At 47.8% G+C, this 18138-nt stretch overlaps 2 protein-coding genes across 2 annotated transcripts; both read left to right on the top strand.

The window, feature by feature from the left end:
* Nucleotides 1-2737: 2737 nt before the first annotated feature.
* Nucleotides 2738-11418, top strand: LOC120894891. The gene is given in 13 exon segments (XM_040297751.1): nucleotides 2738-2902; nucleotides 3883-4134; nucleotides 6729-7330; nucleotides 7409-7601; nucleotides 7691-7827; nucleotides 7911-8091; nucleotides 8158-8265; nucleotides 8330-8382; nucleotides 8385-8595; nucleotides 9347-9362; nucleotides 9613-10140; nucleotides 10201-10459; nucleotides 10537-11418. Coding segments are annotated over 12 exon segments (3270 nt in total). The 5' UTR covers nucleotides 2738-2902; nucleotides 3883-3967; the 3' UTR covers nucleotides 11352-11418.
* A 1245-nt stretch (nucleotides 11419-12663) lies between these two features.
* Nucleotides 12664-14756, top strand: LOC120896228 (fatty acyl-CoA reductase wat-like). The gene is made up of 4 exons (XM_040300209.1): nucleotides 12664-12946; nucleotides 13022-13361; nucleotides 13425-13683; nucleotides 13749-14756. Exons 1-4 carry the CDS (start codon nucleotides 12822-12824, stop codon nucleotides 14582-14584), a joined length of 1560 nt encoding a protein of 519 aa, XP_040156143.1. The 5' UTR covers nucleotides 12664-12821; the 3' UTR covers nucleotides 14585-14756.
* Nucleotides 14757-18138: the final 3382 nt, after the last annotated feature.

Genomic DNA, 18138 nt, shown 5'->3' with positions numbered 1-18138 from the left:
CTATACAGACTTCAACTGTGGACTTTTCTTGCGGATAGGAACCCCCGGAGAGGGAAGCATAGGCAGGAAGGGTTTGTTTCGTTGAAGGCTTCCGTCAGTGTTTTTTTTGTCAGCCGTAGCAACAATTGAGCTTGAGGGCAGTAAATATCGGTAAACGAGCAAATTGATCGGTCGGTAAATAATAATCTTCACAAACCGCGTCATCGCGCTGCCGCAAATACGTAAAACCGAAGACGTTGTGGTGTTTTTTTTTTGTTTGGTGTGGCGACTTATAATAGAATTTAGCACACACAATCAGCCCCAACTGGAAGGATGTGCACTTGATTTTTTTTTGTGAAGAAATTAGCAGAATGGCGTTATGGCTAAGCAGCGTTGCATTTTGTTGCACAACAGATGAGCCGTTTAGGCGTGTGCCAAATGTAAGATGTCGCACCGACAACCAGGAAGTACATGCTGTAGTACTAGCAATTACAACGGCTGTTGCTCGTAATGATAGCGCCGTACGATTGTGCCGACCAGTTGCTTCACTTTCAGGTCCGGTTTCAGCGCACCGTGCCCTTGTCCTCGGTGTCAGATCCGTTGTTCTAGGCGTTGCACGCAAGTCCCGCACGCCGGTCAGACACGCCGGTCTGGCTTGCACCGGTGATAGATTAACGGCGTTTGTTTGCTAATTAGTGATTAATTGCTTACGATAATCCTTGCACCTTCGGTGAGCAGAGACAGTGCTCGTATCAGGTCGGCCCCCGCACGCTGATTGATGGGAGGATCATGCACCGTACGTTGGCTGGCAGGCTTCAGCCCGCGGAAGGTAACTTCCTGATCTCGGCACGCCAGCTCTCAAATGGTTTGAACTTGTAGGATTCGATCCGAGGTTCTTGCTGCATGATAAGCGTTGCCACGCGCAAAGGAATGGTTGGTGGTTACTGGTGGGCACCTGACCTCAATTAGCTCGCGCTAGGAGGTGTTCCAATTGCTAGAAGCTTCACCGAAAGAGTTCAGAGTGTAAGTGAGCTCTCGATGTGTTGAGCTAATTGTTTGTAAACTTATTTCAAACACAAGCAATGTGTGAATGAATGATTCATGCTACTGCAAGTTGCATCTACATTTGGACGCGAATGACCGTTGCACCTGAACGTTCTGGATGACACTTTGCGTTTTGTTTTCGATTTGCCTATCGCTGTATCGTGAGAACGCACAACACACACACAGGATGTTTAACACAATAACTGTGCAATAGTGCTTAACATGTTGCATTCAATCGCATTTTAACGCCCACACCCTCGATCATCACGTATGGGAATTTGCGTGTGACTAAAGCGGCAAGCCATTGCATTCTATTAGCACTGCAACAACGTGGCATCGATACTAAGGGGGAGGAGTGAGCAAGACAATCTTTTTGCGCATGTGATAGGCGCACCGGAGTGAGAGGAAAATTTGCGCTGAGAATTGTAAAGTCCAATGACACGGCTCCACGCGTCATTTGGCGGTTAAGTTGAATCGTGAAACTGTTGGGACGTGTCTGGTTGAAAGTGATCTACTAAGTAGAGCGGACCTGATTGCCCCTCGTTCTGAAGCAGGGAAATCCCCAGTAATGCGAAACATGAGTGGCGTGAAACATGAGCATCGACAGGACGTGGTTGTTCGTGCGTGATGGACGTAGGATCTAGGAAAACCCTTGTCATGGTTATTTCTTTTAAAGTATCGCTTGATCTTTAGTGATTCTAGGAAAGCGCTCAAATAGAAATCCCCTAGGGGAATAAGTTTTGTGGAATTGATGTACTTACGTTTGCCTATATTTCATTAAAAATGACATTATATTACAAAGTTCCTGTTGAAACCCCCTCTTCAATACGGTGACATTTGGAATAGTGAAGGAGCGTTTGTTCCACACATTACCACGCTTCGGTTTCTTCCTGGTTTTTCTGCGACAGTAATTGAACTACATACACCGACAGTGGCAACACTGCTATCCAATCCGTGCACACCCCAGTCATTTACGTCATTCACCAAGGGTGGTGCTCGAAGGTGTACGTAGTAGGGGCAGGATCGCCATGCGCCCGATCGCTCACGCTGGCGGACGCTGACGTAGATATTGGTCAGCAATTTTCTGTCCGTCGTTCAGAAAGCATTTCCTAATGGGTACTTGCCAATCGGACGGTACCGGTCGCTGAATCGGTTGGATGAAGTGTAATGCTGCTGCTAACGAATGTAAACACCTGTGTCTCCTGTCTTCGATTGCCGATCGTCATCATCCCGTGTGTAAGCTGCAAAGTACACACATTTTGACATTGTATCCGTGCACACACACACATGTAAATGGGAAGGTAACTTCCGGGGAAGGGATATAGGATGTGAGTGGGTCCGAAAAAAAACTGAAGTGAACAAACCAGACAAAATCATTCTTAACCTGCCATTCTCTCCCTAAGCGACGAACCTCCTGCGAAGATCCTCCATAACCCCCTTCAAAATCTAACACGATCACACTTACGATCGGCGTAATTGTTTGGCACGCACATCGCTCCATTCTTGCCGGTGCGGTATGTAAACAAGGGGAAGGGGGACTACCTCTACAATTGCACGTATGTGTATGTGTCCTTTGTCTGTGTGCGCAACTTGACTCGTACGACGTTTGAAGGGGGGAGGCGTACTTGGCGAAGGGTCCGGGCACTTGACGCCGTGTGGTGTTGGGGCGGTGGAGCTTCGGCTACCAAGTCGGGTGAAAAATGAAATTACCGCTCCGTTGTGGCCAGTACATTGAATCAGCTTGAGCCGTGCGGACGCAAATTTTCTCCGTCGATCGCAACACCAGCAACCAGCGCCTGGTAGTTCACCGCAACTGCAGCAGTAGTAGACTACCTGATTGATCGGTGTCTTCAAAGCCATCGATCGGCGAGTGTAAACGGTAATAGTCTCCGAACGGTTAGTGGCGGTTTCCAGCAGGCTAGGGCACGCGCGATGCGGTGTAATCGTGACTGTTAGCGTGAATTATTGGTGGATCGTTTCTAGTTTGTATTTGGGAAAGGTAGAGCAATAGTTTCGGGTACGTGCATGGAATAGACAAACGGTTGGGGGAGGGGAACCTGGGTGTGCTATTAAGCAGAGTAGATAGTTTATTCGCTATATGCCGCGCAAATTGAGCAGAATACAAAGCGACAGGCCCAACATGTCATAAGGCTTATGAAGTGTGATGATGTAAATGATGCACAGGAAAGATGCAGTGAAAGCGCATCGCAAAGTAAACGAGGATCTTGAGACGCATTCACAGCTGCGATGTTTACTTCCTGATGTAATGAGCCCTTTTCTCCGCAATAGCTTGAGTGAGTGCAGGCATAAGGGACACTCTGATGTGGCTTAAAACTATTTGCTCGGTAGTATAAACACTGTAACTTTTTTTTGTACACGCTTCCAGTACAACACCTCACGCAGAAGGTAAAGCCAAATAGAGGCCACGTGGTGGTGTGACTGTGCGGCAGAAGAAAAGCGAAAGCGTTTCCATCGATTCCGCCCGTCGTCGCAGTTGAGTTTTAATTGTCGAAGCTGTTTGCATTTCGATTAAGACTACCGATTGTGCACGTTGCTGCCGAGTGACATTAGATAGTCGTTTGGATATGGTTTAGCTGTGTTTGTGTGTGCATATGTGTGTTACTTTGTGTTTGTTCGAATGTGGCTAGTAGCGTGTGCGTAAGGTGAAAAGGGCGGGCAGTTTGTCGTGCGGCTAAATAGGAGTGGAAAGTGAATTTGAAATGGCATTAAAATGTTGGGCAGTCGAACGACCTTTTCCGTTTCGAATGGTGTTGTCGCGCAGGGATACTTCATTACATGTTGCTGTTGTTGATGATGTTCTAATAATTATCAACCTTATCTGTCATCTTCCTCTCACAGGCTTCTGGTCTACGTCTGCCCTGCGCCCTGTTTTTGGGAACACAAAACTTCCCCACACGCAGCAAATCGCAACGGCCCTGCTAGGATGGATCTTCGAGCGAGCGCAGAGTCGGGCCACAACAACGAGCTGACGATGACGGAGGAGCGCAAGATCACGTCCACCCCGGTGATGGAATTTTATCGCGACAAGTGTGTACTGATCACCGGAGGTACCGGCTTTATCGGGCGCTTGCTGATCGAGAAGCTGCTTAGGTAAGATCCCACGCAACGCACGTTCTGGGCGTTTTGCTATCTTTCTGGATCATTGCGCTCCAGGGTGATCGGGGAGTATGGGGCGACGAAGGGGCTGACTGTTAGTATTCGATTAATTATTCACCCGCATGTTGAGCGCGGGGACAAGCGCGTCTGACAAAACGGGAAAGTCGCTGTTTGCAAAACGGCGAAAACGGCTGTTGCTGCCGCGTTTAAAGCTTTGTCCCACAAGGCAGAGAAAAAGAGAACGAGATTTGATGTCGTTTAATGCACGGCTCGGCTGTGCTGGGGATTGGCAATAGTGGTTTAGGAATACAGCAGCGGTAATGCAATATCCAAACGGGTGCTACCACCCGCTGGGTGCAGGTGTATGATATGGACGACGTCATAAGTTGTTGTTTACTGCTTACTGTGAAGGTGGCTGTGGAGAGAAAGTGACAGCAGGTAGATTACCTTCATGAGTAGCAAATGTAGTTCTGTTTAGAATGTTTTATAGGAAAAGTACTAGCAAATGTTAGAAACAGATACTTCCATATTTTCCTATTCCTAGAACCTAGAGTAAGGCGTACGATTCAGGCCAGAATTCAAACGAGAGTTGCTACCGAAGCGTTAATTTTTCGTATCATTACGAATCAGGTGTAATACGACTGTGCTAAGTGGGGGTGTCAATACAGCTGCTCTTGCTATTGCTGCTGTTTCTTCTGCTGCTAAAGCGAAAGCACGTTTTGCATCCCGGATGCCGGTTTGCAGTCGTAAAGTTCTGTAAAAAAGTGTTTGCAAACCGAGTGGAGACATAATTTGCGACTGAAAATTCGTTCTTTCAACATAGCCTTGAGTGAAGACGCGTACTGCCTTCAGCAAATAACATTGCTGAAGATGACGCCGTACGCATCTATGTACTTCCGCAAGTTATCACCAACATTTGTATCGTGTTCTCACCAACTGCCTAGGCTTTGTTGATAGTTCTTGGAGTACACATGTAATGGGGCAACACACATCATTACGCGTGGTGATCGATTGATCTTGACATAACCTTGGTAAACAGATTTTTTGTTGTTGTACACCTGCATGCTGTCTTTTTATGAAGTACTTCTTTGGAAACAATTGCTGTCATAGCCTAACTCTCCGCACGATGTGTTGGGCACAGAGAGTACTGCAGACATGCCTTGTTTGCCGTGTAAACCGCAAAACATTTATTTTTTACACCTTTTTTTGGAGTGTCAGTGACCTTGTTGGAGTTCATCCACAGCAGAAGATTCAACCAAAATGGATCTGTTGTACGATAAATATTGAATTAAGCCTTAACTGGTGAAGTGTATGATCTCGGTGAATGCACAGAGTTTATTTGATATTTTAATCTTTGCTGCAGTCGATGCTACAGAGAATAACGTCTATTTCTGCATTCATACGCATGTTTGCACCCGGATAATGGGAGGTTAGACTCTTATGCTATGCACACTCACATTCCGCCGATTAGGATAGAATGCCAATTAGCTGTGGGTAAACAGGTTTCGCAAGACTCGATTAGTTCGCTTCTAGCCAGAAGATTGTACCTTACGCAATGGTAGCGGCGTTCCTGCGCGCTTTGATCCTCGCAGGCAGCAGCGAGGAAGGTTGACATTTGTGGCCCTCCAGGCGGATCGTTTGTACGGTAATGCGCATATAATAAAGATTGCCTGCCCGAACGAGAGAACGCAGGGTTGGTGTGTAGGAAGCAAAATTAAAATTATTGTTTTATTCCGGCAGGCAAACCCATAAAGACAATCCATTGCTACAATCGTGTAATGCGTAAATCTGTTACTTCGTCTTCGTTCCATTGCGGTCGCCTTCTGCCCAGTCAGAAATAATGATTATTTTGGATTTCTCTCATTACCACTAACCGGTTTACTTGAGGAGCATCATCATTTCCCACTCTCCAAAATCAAATGAAGGTTACCAACAAGAACGGACACACGCCGTACCGCTACATTAGGGCTGCTATTGTTGTGCAGTTTAGCGATGGAAAAGAAAAAAAAATCGGATATGTGGAAGATACGAAAAAAGGTGCTTCCTCCTAGACCACAAAGTTGTCTGCAACAAAAAAAAACCTCTATAGACCAGTGCTCGAATTGCTTACTCACGTTATCGGGAGGTGTTGGCTGCGGGGTTTGGCACGGACAAACGTGTGAGCTAGCCTTCGTAACAGCTCGTGTCATCGAAGCTAGATCACGAAGTAGCAGTCTGTTTTTTGTTGTGCTTGAATTTTCTTCTAGTCGTTGGAAGTATAACCAAACCGTGGAACGGTCAGTGAAGGCGAAGTTCAAGTGCGTAAAAGTCAAGTGGAACCGAAGTAATGATGAGGTGAATGGTGCTTCAGGTCCACCGAACGGTGTTCTAGAATTTGTGGCCGTCTCGCTGTGTCGGGTGGGTTCTAATTTCGAATTAGAATTGATAATTCGATCCGGATAGTGCAGTACCTACTGGTACTGGGATTTACATTCAATGTTGCGGTGTTCTTTGACTGTATGGCAGACACGGTTATAGAAAAGATAACGATTGCAACCAACACTAGAATCTAAACGACTGTATTCCTTCGTTTTTTTCTTCCCCTGTAGAATAAACGTCAGACAGATTATTCTACTTTCCCGACCGAAGAAGGGCAAAACGACGCAGCAGCGTTGCGACGATCTGTTCAGCAGCATCGTCTTTATGAACCTGAAGAAAGACTGCCCTACGTTCATCGAGCGTGTCAAGCTGGTCGATGCGGATCTGCAGCACCCGTCCCTCGGCCTCTCGGACGAATCGATCGAGTACATCGTGAACAATGCGCAGATAGTGCTGCACGCCGCCTCGGACGTCCGCTTCGACCAGGCGCTCAAGAAAGCGATCGAGGTGAACGTGCGCGGCACGCGCGATCTGCTGCGCATCGCGGAGAAGATCGTCAATCTGGAGCTGTTCGTGTACATCTCGACCGCGTACTCGAACTGCCCCCAGGGACTGATCAAGGAGCAGTTCTACACGCCACCGTCCGAGCCGGAAAAGATGATCCAGCTGGTCGAGGCGATGGACGAGCGGTTCGAGGAGCACATGAACAAAACGGTGAACGATTTCATTCACCCCTGGCCGAACACGTACGTCTACACGAAGGCACTCACCGAGGACGTGGTGCGGCAGTACGGCGAGCTGCTTCCGATCGCCGTCGTTCGACCATCGATTGGTAGGTGTTGGTGTGGGCAACAGGGAAGTTTTTGAGAGGGCAGCACACAACTAAACCTGGCATCTACTCATTCTACAGTGATTGCTACTAACGAGGAACCGATCGGTGGCTGGACCGACAACATCTACGGGCTGAACGGTGTGATTGCGGGCGTTGCGCTTGGCATCATTCGCATCATGCACGTGGACGACAACAACAAGGCGGACATCATACCGGCGGACATAGTCGTGAATACGGTGCTGGCCGCCGGCTGGCAAACCTACGTAGAACGGTAAGCTAGAGCTTTTGTTTCCATCCCGCAGCAGGCGGGGGCGCTGTCCAAGCACTGAAGTTTGTTCGCTCTCTTGTTAAACGAGACAGTTTTATCTATCACCACCTTAGGAAAGGCGACCGACCGCTGCCGGAGGCCAAGTCGAACGGGGAGCTGAAGGGTGTGGCCAAACCGCGCACCAAAATTTACAACTGTGTCACCGGAAACGACAATCCCATCTCGTACCGTACGTGTGTTTTTCATTTGAGGTGGGTGAGGCTTTTTTGTTTCTGATTCTAACGCCACTTTGGTTCCTTTTTTCATTTACAGAAAAGATCTACAAGTACTCGATCGAGGTGGGTAAACATTGCCCGCCGAAGAAATCGCTCTGGATCGTGTGTCACAACACGACGACGAACAAGTATTTGTATGAGTTCTACAAAGTGATCTACCATCTGCTGCCTGCACTGTTGATCGACACGTACCTGCGAGTGATCAGACGCACACCGAGGTAGGCGTTGTTGGAACATGTTTTGAGATGCAATGCATGTAATGTGCTTGTTTCTTATCATTCCAGAGTTATGGACCTTTATCGAAAGGTGCACAAATTCGCCACAGTCATCGAATACTTTGCCAACGGACGATGGACATTCGAGAATGACAATTTGAAATCTCTGAGAGAAAAGTAAGTGACTGGACATTGGTTAGACATTCTTCTTCTACAACAGAAGGCTCTCTCAAATTCGTAGGTTGTCCCCAGACGATCAGATTATGTTCCAGTGCAACATTCAGAAGATTGAGTGGGCCGACTACTTCTGGACGTACATTCATGGGTTGCGCAAGCACATCGCCAACGAGCCGCTGGAGAACCTGGACGAGGCGATCAAGCGCCACAAGCAGATGCGGATAGTGCACTACTTCATACTGGCCGCTTACTACTCCATCTGGGCGCTGCTCATCTTCTACCTCTGCAAGGCGGTTGGGATGTTAGTCTTCTAAAGCTAGTTGATCGATAGCATCTCGTCGATCATCGTAGGACGTGAGTTTGTCTGCAGTTTGGTCCTCCCACAAACACGCGCTATAGAGAAATGGAAGCAATTTTACAGATGGCTTCCTATCGGGGATGGGTCGGGAAATTATGAAAGGTAAAGAAAGCCATTTTTTGCTGATGCTTGTATGCGTGTCATACACTCCATGTGTCTGTATGTTGTACAAATTCGATGCGAAAGATACGGCGCATTTTGTTAGTGCTTGGGGTTTTGCTCTGCTTGAAGGCAGGGATATTCACTCAAGATTCACGCTAGAATGACGTAGTAGACATCGAGTGTTACTACTCAATGCTTTTTTCATGTAAATAGAAAAACAAACAACTGTTAGAAAGATAATAAAATAAAGTACATCTTACGGTAAAAGGAACGGAACGGGACTAATGCAATTTTTTATACAACAAAAGATGGGAATAGTACTGATGTTTACGAAGACAATCATAAGATAACAGTAGATAAGAATGCTGAAAAGAAACAAATTGGAAAGAAGTGTGCTTTTTGTTACTAAATGTGGCTTATCATTGCGTGGATTTGTACGAACTACCCTGTTGTCACTATAAGTATTTGCATGCAATGTTGAAACTGTCCTTGCACGCCATCGATCGTATCCAGCATGAGAGACGATTGCATAGCTCAAGGCGCAATACGGAATGAACAAATCATCCTTTTTCACATGTGTCCCATGGGCCTCTACTCACTCTCCTCAAATCTCAACCATAGTTGCCGAGTTGAGCCCGTAGAAGTTGTCTCACCCAGGGCCGAACCTTTTCTCACTAATTCCAATGAAAAACAAACACAACACTACGCGCACACACACATACGCACATCAAAACGCGACAAACGTGTACGTCACACCGCTATAACCTTTTTACAATTCGGCCGAGGTCGGGGTAATTAATTAGACTCGGGTGGCGGTGTAAAGAAATACTTCAAATTGGCCGCATGCGTACGATCGCGCATCAGTAATTGACAACTAGCCGCGGTAACAACTATCCGCTCGTATTGATTCGCACTTCCTCCTGCAAGGAGAAAGAAGAAAACGTGGACAAATCATGAGCCTGGAGGAGTTTAACGCTAACAAATCTCCCGTGAAGGATTTCTACCACGGCAAAACGGTTCTGCTTACCGGAGGCAGTGGGTTTCTGGGCAAGCTGTTCATCGAAAAGCTGATCAAGTGTGGCGTGCATGAGATTCTCCTTCTGCTGCGCTCCAAGAAAGGCGTCAGCCCGGAGGAGCGGCTCCATGCGCTGCTCAAGAAGGAGGCAGTGTTTGTAAACTATCAGCAGCAACCGGAGCTGTACCTCGACCGGCTGAAGGTGATCGAGGGAGACATCAGCCGGCCCGGGCTAGCGATCAGCAACGATGATCTGGACTACGTGATCAAGCACACCAACATCGTGCTTCACTCGGCCGCCGATGTGCGGTTCGACGAGTCGATGAAAGAGTCGGTCGAGACGAATGTTCGCGGTACGGATCATTTGCTTAACATTGCCGAAAAATGTGCCAATCTTGAGGTAGGTGTGGGTGGGCAGTGGAAGAGTACAGAGGACTCTAAGTAACTTTCTACTTTGCAGGTTTTCGTTTACGTATCGAGCGCTTTTTCGCAATGCATAAAGGAGACGGTTGAGGAAAAGTTCTACACGCCCAACATCGATCCGCTGGAGTTGATCAAAATGATGGAAAACGAACCGCGGCTGGACGAGCTGGAGGCTGTATCGAAGAAGATGGTGGAACCGTGGCCAAACACGTACTCGTTCACGAAAGCTCTGGCGGAGGAGGTCGTCCGACGGCGCAGAGACAAGATGCCGATAGCGATCGTTCGTCCTTCGATCGGTAGGTTAAAGCCGAGGCAACTTCCTACATCGGTTCAACATAATGACTTTACATTTATTTCTTTCCCCGTTGCCCAGTGACTTCCACCTACGCTGACCCAATTGTCGGATGGACGGACAACTTCTACGGGTTCAACGGGGTCGTGAGCGGTGCCGGAACCGGTGTACTGAGGATCTTCCACATTCGCGACGAGTACAAGGCGGACATCATCCCGGCCGATATCGTCATCAATGGTACGCTGGTGGCGGCCCACTACGCCGCCAAACACCCGGCAGAGGAGAACGTGTTCAACTGTACGATGGACGAAAACCACACGACCTGGGGTGACATCCGGAACGATTGCCTCTCGCAGAAGGGCGTGGTGGCGGTGAAGAAGTCCCTCTGGATACCGACCTACAACACGACGCGGTACTACTACGTCGCTAGCTTTCTGCAGGTGTTTTACCATCTGATACCGGCAGTGTTTTTCGACCTTGTGATGCGCTGCCGCGGCGAGAAGCCTCAGATCTTGCGCCTGTACCGGAAGGTGCACCGGTTCTCGGACGTGCTGCGGTTCTTCACCAACCATCAGTTCCAGTTCGCCACCAAGCGTATGCGCCAGGTAGTGGACGGGATGGAGATAGTGGATCGGCATCTGTTCCCGTGCGACATGAAGTCGGTAGTGTGGAGCAAGTTTGGCGTCAACCATATCCGGGGCTGCCGGGTTTATCTGCTTGGCGAGCCGTGGAACACGAACGAAGAGGCGCTACAGATTTATCGGCGCCGTCGGCTGATACATCTACTCATGCTGGGGGTGATCTACTCGATGTATGTGGTGGTGGGCCTGCGACTGCTGGAAGCGGCCGGTGTGCCCGATCTGAGGAGCTTCTTGGGTTGTACACAATTTGCTTGAAATTCATTCTTCGCCACTGTGTGCATCGATTGCTCAATAAAAGTTGCCGTTGTTTTGTACTGTATGAGGAAGTTTTGAGCTTACTTACCTACGTGGAACGTATGGGTTGTGTCTTGTAATTTAAGTGTCACTAGGCGATTGATTTATAATGCGGTGAGCGCTTCCCTGATCAGGAAGGTCACTTTGCCGTTGGATGAACCTGGTGCTAATGCTAATTACCTGTATAGCAGCAGCATTTGTATGTTTGTGTGTGTGTGATACGGTTTGACAGTTCTTTGCCCTCCAAACTTTGCTTAAAACGTGTGTTCAGTAGCGTAGGCATGCTCATGTTTAGAACGAAGGCGTGAAAGGTATTGAATAACAGTTTGCGTATCATCAGTATTCAACACTAATGCAGAAGTGTCCAAAATTACCGAGAACGAATGAATGTGTTCTCGGTGTTTCTGGTTGCGTTATCTGTTTTCTTTAGTAATCAAAATGCCTTATCGTTGTGTCCATATCGCCAGAAAAACAACGTGAACCATTATTCATTTGTTTTCTGTTGCTGCGGGCAGTGTAACGTTATATTATTTGGTTGAGATTAATTTGTTGTATGTTTGATTATTATTCCAATATGATGTATATTTATGCTTTTCAACATTCTCTAGCATGTTTCTGCTTTGTTCGGATATATTTCTATGAATTATGCATTGTTATTTTATACCAACTCAGGTGCACTTAGAGAGTTACACAAAGCACTACTTGGTGGAGCTCAAAACTACATTATAGACGGATATAGTTTTATTCCAATATTTCTGAAGACAAATCTGCAACAGTCTTGCTGTGACTTGTTTTTTTCTCACATTTTCCATGATTTTCGCTTACAAAGTAAAAGAAAAACATTTAATTATACTTTCTAACATGTGTTATTTGTGTTGAAATGCATAAGAATATCATCCATAAGTTCAAGAAAAGTCACATGAGTCGTTTCATTTCCTATTTTTACGTTAGTGTCAATAGATGTAGTGCAACAACTCATGTAGTGAAATATAAATAAAGTAAATCAAAATATTACATATTCTATCAGCATGGGAAATCGATAGGCACGGCCACTAAGACGCATTAAAATACTGCACAGCGCATAGCCGCTCAGCACCACCTCGAAAACTAGTGCAAAACTGCACATTCGTCACCTTACGACCGATCAATTCGTAGTGTTTGTGAGGCTCAAATAAACGAAAGCAGCAACACCGAAGAAAAAAACATACTGAATGTTAATGAACTCCCATTGGCCGGGAAAAACGGCAGCTTATAATTAAACTTTAAACATTGGTCACAGTGCACTTGGGTTGCAGTTGCAGACCGCGCCAGCGATCGCGTTAGTTGCAGTTTGTGCGTCCACGGGGCAAACGGTTCCGTATCGATTCCCTTCTGCCAAACGGTCCGTGTGTGTGCCTGTGTGTGCGTCAGCAGAACAGTGTCGTTCCAGCGATGGTCAGTTTGGAAGAGTTCCGCGCGTACCGATCTCCGTTGAAAGATTTCTACGACGGAAAGTACGTGCTGCTTACCGGTGGTAGTGGGTTTGTGGGCAAGCTGCTGATAGAGAAGCTGATAAAGTGAGTTGTGCAGGTGGAAGAGGGATATCGGGGATAAGAGTGTGAACAAGCTACATAAAAGGGTGTCAATTTTAGATGCAATGTGGCGGAGATACTGCTGATCCTTCGACGCAAGAAAGGCCTTAGCCCTACCGAACGGCTGGAGCAGCTGCTCGGTAAGGAGGCGGTGTTTGTCAACTACGAAAAAGATCCTCAGCTGTACCTGTCCAAGATTCGGCTCATCGAAGGTGACATCAGTGAGGTTGGAGTGGGCATTTCGAACGATGATCTCGAGTACATATACGAGCGGACGAACATCATCGTGCACGCTGCGGCTGATGTGCGGTTTGACGAATCGTTGAAGGAGTCGATACAAACGAATGTGCGCGGAACGCAGGAGATGTTGAAAATTGCCGAAAAATGCCGCCAGCTAGAGGTATGTCACGAAATCCATTAAACAATTCTTCCATTTACAATGTTCATTTTACACCCGATTTAGATTTTCACCTACATCTCGACGGCTTTCTCACACTGCGTGCTGGGCGTCATCGAGGAGAAGTTCTACGATCCACCACTGGATCCGAGCGTTCTAATCAAAGCGTCGGAAAGCGAGAACGATGCGGACGTGTTTGAGCAGCTATCGAAGAAGCTGATCGAACCATGGCCCAACACGTACGCCTTCACCAAATCGCTCTCGGAGGAAATGGTGCGGCGCTACAAAGCGAAGCTGCCAGTAGCGATCATCAGACCTTCGATCAGTAAGAATACGCTCAAAGTGGAAATGTAATACCACCTGTAATATATTTTACTGCTTCCTGCCCAGTTACAACCACCATGGAAGATCCAATTGCTGGCTGGACGGACAATCTGTACGGTTTTAACGGCGTAGTGTGTGGCGCAGCAACTGGCGTCCTGCGCATATTTCACATCCACATGGACTACAAGGCGAGCATCGTGCCGGCAGATACGGTTATTAATGCGACGCTCGCCGTCACCTGGTACGCGGCGAGCCATCGCGAGGAGGACAACGTGTACAACTGCACCACGGACGACAATCCGGTGAGCTGGCGCGAAACGCAGCACCAGCTGGAGCACTGGAAGGATCGCATCCCGTTCGACAAGTCGCTGTGGATAACGACGTACAACACGACCCGCTTCAAGCTGGTAGCGGACGTGCTGTCCATCCTGTACCACGTCCTGCCGGCACTGTTCTTCGACGCCATGCTGCAGCTCGGTGGTCAGAAGCCGCGCGTGCTAAAGCTCTACCGGAAGGTGCATCGCTTTTCCGCCGTGCTGCGCTTCTTCACCAACAACCAGTGGTGCTTCCGGACGGCGCGTATGCGCCGCGTGCTGGACGCGATGGCGGCCGACGATCAGCAGTACTTCCCGTGCGATGCCAAGGCGATCCAGTGGAACAGCTTCCTGGATCATCAGATCAAGGGACTGCGGCAGTACCTGATGCGCGACCCGTGGAGCACGTTGGAGAAATCGGTGCGCCGCCATCGGTTGCGAACGTTTGCGCACTGGTGTCTGCTGGCGGTGCTGTACGGTGGGATGCTGTACTTGGCGGTGAAGGTACTGCACGCGTACGGCTACATTGATTTTACGGGGCTGCATGAGAGCAACTTGGAGGAGTGTCTAGAAGCGGAAGCTATATGAAAAGGGGAAGACGAGGTGCAGGGTGTTTTTGTGTAGGATAGGAACTAGATGAAATGCGCTTTCCTAGAGAGCGTAGACCCCAGGTAAGGACATGTGTTATTAGGTCTTCTAGCGACATTTTTTTCATGTGATATGCCATTCGCCAAATAAAGCCAACTTCTTCGCCAGCGTCTTTGCTCCACCTCTTCGCTCACCGTAAAGCCGTTCCCTGCGTTGGATAGTTGCAATTTAAATTCATCATCTGTCTCGTTATCGAACGGTGAGCAGAGTCTCATTTAAACTCCACAGAGCAAACACTCTGTCCACCTCAATCCAACGCCAACGAATCATCGCTCAACTCGAGCAGGTCGTAAAACGTAATGCAGGACAGGAGGACTTTCTGTTCTTAAAGCGCTCCAGCGTTCTGGGAGCGACACAAAACAAAAAATACAAAAATGCATGAAGCTGTTACTTAACAATCGCTTGGCTTGCAAAGAAGGAAACACAAGTCAAGCTGCGGAGGAGCCTTGCGCATCATCCTATCTGCGGCGTGCGCGCCCGCGTAACAGTTAGGTCATTATCGCACCGTGCGCTCTGTACGCTTCTGTCTGGGCTACAGTGTTTCGTTGTGTTCGTGTTTGTTTTCGGTAGCCAGTACCAGCCAGTCTCTTGTTTTGGGTTTTTACTTTTTCACGGTCATAAAATGACGAATAACGCGACACGCGAAAACGTTGTGGGACGTAAAGAATTATCCTTTTGCCCAGTGAAACGATACAGCATAAAAACAACCAAAAAGCATCTAATTCCAACCAGACTCAGACCCAAAGAGACATGTTCCGATGGAGCTGGAGAAGACAGGGAGTATGAGGAAGTTAATGACAGCTAGTAATTGGCATTCGGGGAGGCATACGCTGCGATGAACGAGGGAGAAATTTACGTGAACGACAACGCGAAGTTGATGCAATTGAAGGTCAAGATCAGCAGTAGCAGAAGAAGATCATCAAAATTTGTCAAAGTGGTGTAAAAAAAAAACCAAAGAGGAAAGCAGTGATGTAGCTGGGGAAGGCTGTGCTGGAAATGACAGCACAGTTTTATGCCACAATTATATTCTGGAAGCAAACAAGGCAAAACTCCAATCGCAACCATCGAGACAAGCATTGCGGTGACATGCGACATCATTCGTCGACACCGGCTACCGTGTCCGACAGCTGCGTCGGTAGTGAACTGCATGCGAGATGCAAAGTCGTCTTCTTCGGACTCCGGCAACACTTTCGGGGTACGGTAAGGAAGGAAGGAGGATATGTAAAAGAAAGAGAAAAAAAAAGGCAACAGAAGGTGTAACATTTCCGATGGCGATGGCGAGAATCGAAAGGCGTTAGAAAAAGTTGCCAGACGTCCTCTCCATTCCTTTTCCTCTTTGCTCCCATCGGTCTGGTCACCTCAGCCACCGCTAGAACCAACCTGTTGAGCTTCGGGGTGCGCTGTTGCGCAGAAGGTTAGATAGCGCAGCGAAACCAGATCGCGCGGTGGGCTCGCCATCGTCTCGCCGAAACCCTCGCCCAGCGGGAGGGGTAGGTGAGACGAGGGGAGTGTTTGGACCCGGCTGTACCGCAGCGTCTGGACACCGGTCTGGACGGTCGTGGGGGCTTCGAGCGTCGATTAATCAACGACAGCAACCGTCTGGCTGTCTGGCAGACTTATTGGACGCGGCTGACGAGTTACGCGCGCGCGCGCGCCTCTATGTAGAACCGGGTGAGAATCCGGGCCTGTGGTTATGCAAGCGAGACAGCGCCGAGCCGAGACATGCAGTCGCGGATGCACATGCACACACACACACACACACACACACACACCCATGCAGGCCACATGAGGAAGAACGTGGTCCGATCAGCAAGCGCTAATCAATGAGAGCCGGTCGGAAGGGACAGACAGATACCCGTGGAAGGTGGAAAGTGCGCGGGCTATTGCATGGTGCAGATGGAGTCACTCGGACACACGACGCATAAAGACGAAAGGGTTTCAGTAGGGGTGGTGGGGGAGAGGGGGGGGGGAGACGTTTCATGCGACCTCTCGCACACTCCGGGTGAAGCGACGTAGAGGACGTACTTTTGCCACATTACGTTTGTTTTGTTTTGTGTTGCCTTAACTGTTGTGGCCACAAGCAGGGGGAGTAGAGCTGCCCACCTTGTGGGATGGGTAAGCGGTCCGATGCTGTAATCGAATGCAGTCTCCGTCTGGGGTGGAGCATAAAAGAAAACAGGAACAATAAAACAGTAAAATATGATTTTCATGTACGTCCCAATGGACGGGCTTCCAAAACGGGCTGGCCAGTTAGAACGTGTTGCTGGCAGCAGAACACGATGCCGGCTGCCAGCATTGGGGAGAGCTGTTTCGGCTGTTACTTTTTGGTAGCAGTGGGCGTTTTGTGGGCCTCTCTAAACGAACCTTCTTGCTTCTGCTATTTTGTTTCCCTTTTCTTTCGAGGCAGCTAGCATGCAAAGCTTTCGCTTCTGCAATTCGGAAGCCAAATCCCGAGCCAGAACAGAAGGGATGGAAAAGCATGGCATGGAAGCGGGGGTAAATTAATTTGTACGCCCAAAAGTGGGCGTTCTGCTGTGGTTTGATTTGTTGCAGTTCTTTTTGTTGGATGCATTTTCGTTGTTGTTGTGCTGTTATGATCCACCGTGCCTTGTTTATTGCATTTTTACCCTTTTCTGCCTCTGTGTCTGTGAATGTTTTTTTTTTTTGTAATTTTTTGTGTGCAATGCACTTGAATGCATCTTATGCTGCCGTGGGTTCTTCTTGCAGTTGCAGCAGCAGCTCTGGCACCGTCTGGCTGATAAATTTGTTTTGACTGCGCGCTACGCAAACGACATCAATTGCAATTGTTAATGTTAATGAGATTTTCGTTTCGTTTGCTTCGGTTGCGCTTGCCAGGCTGTGCTCGCTCTTTGCTGCTCCCCCCTTCCCCCTCGTATCTGCACCTTTCCTTAGAAGACCATGTTTGATTACTTGTGCACGATACTGTGTGTGTGTGTGTGTGTGTGTGTGTGTGTGTGTGCGAGTGTGTATTTTATTTTATCTCCACGCAAGACACTTGTCAGGAAAGAACGATCGAGAGCGAAAGGATGCCTATTACGGAGTGGAAATAATGGTGTCTGTTGGTAGAGGAGTTTCTTTTTATTTTTGTTTTTGTTGGTAAAAGCATGTATAACACTTTTAATTGTAACATAAATTTAATTGGGCGCTGTTTTGGAGCAGACTTCGAGCAGATCTTTTAGCCTTCGTTGTATTTGACCAGACTAGTAGTACTACGTTTTATATCTTACTGGAAGAAATAAATTCCTTAGACTCTTTCAATATACCCTTATTTTCTAGTGGTACATAAAGCTGATATTCATAGCTAGTTTTAATAATATTGTTAAGAATTCAACGTGAAGACTTTCAGTAATTGAGGTGTAGGTATGCTCAATGTAATTAACGAGATGTTTCGTAAAGATAAGTAAATACATACCAGTTAACATCTTATTGTATTAGATATCTTGCAGGTGTTTAAAATTCGCCATCAAAGGAGT

The sequence above is a fragment of the Anopheles arabiensis genome, chromosome 2, assembly GCF_016920715.1.
Source record: "Anopheles arabiensis isolate DONGOLA chromosome 2, AaraD3, whole genome shotgun sequence".
NCBI classification, from domain to species: domain Eukaryota; kingdom Metazoa; phylum Arthropoda; class Insecta; order Diptera; family Culicidae; genus Anopheles; species Anopheles arabiensis.
This window is presented reverse-complemented; position numbering and strand designations above follow the sequence as displayed.

Bases quoted from the DNA above. Each gene is read 5' to 3' on its own strand.
- LOC120896228 (XM_040300209.1), top strand. From the start codon at position 12,822: ATGGTCAGTTTGGAAGAGTTCCGCGCGTACCGATCTCCGTTGAAAGAT. The intron at 13,362-13,424 runs GTATGTCACGAA...CACCCGATTTAG, and splicing joins AAAAATGCCGCCAGCTAGAG to ATTTTCACCTACATCTCGAC. The intron at 13,684-13,748 runs GTAAGAATACGC...CTTCCTGCCCAG, and splicing joins GATCATCAGACCTTCGATCA to TTACAACCACCATGGAAGAT.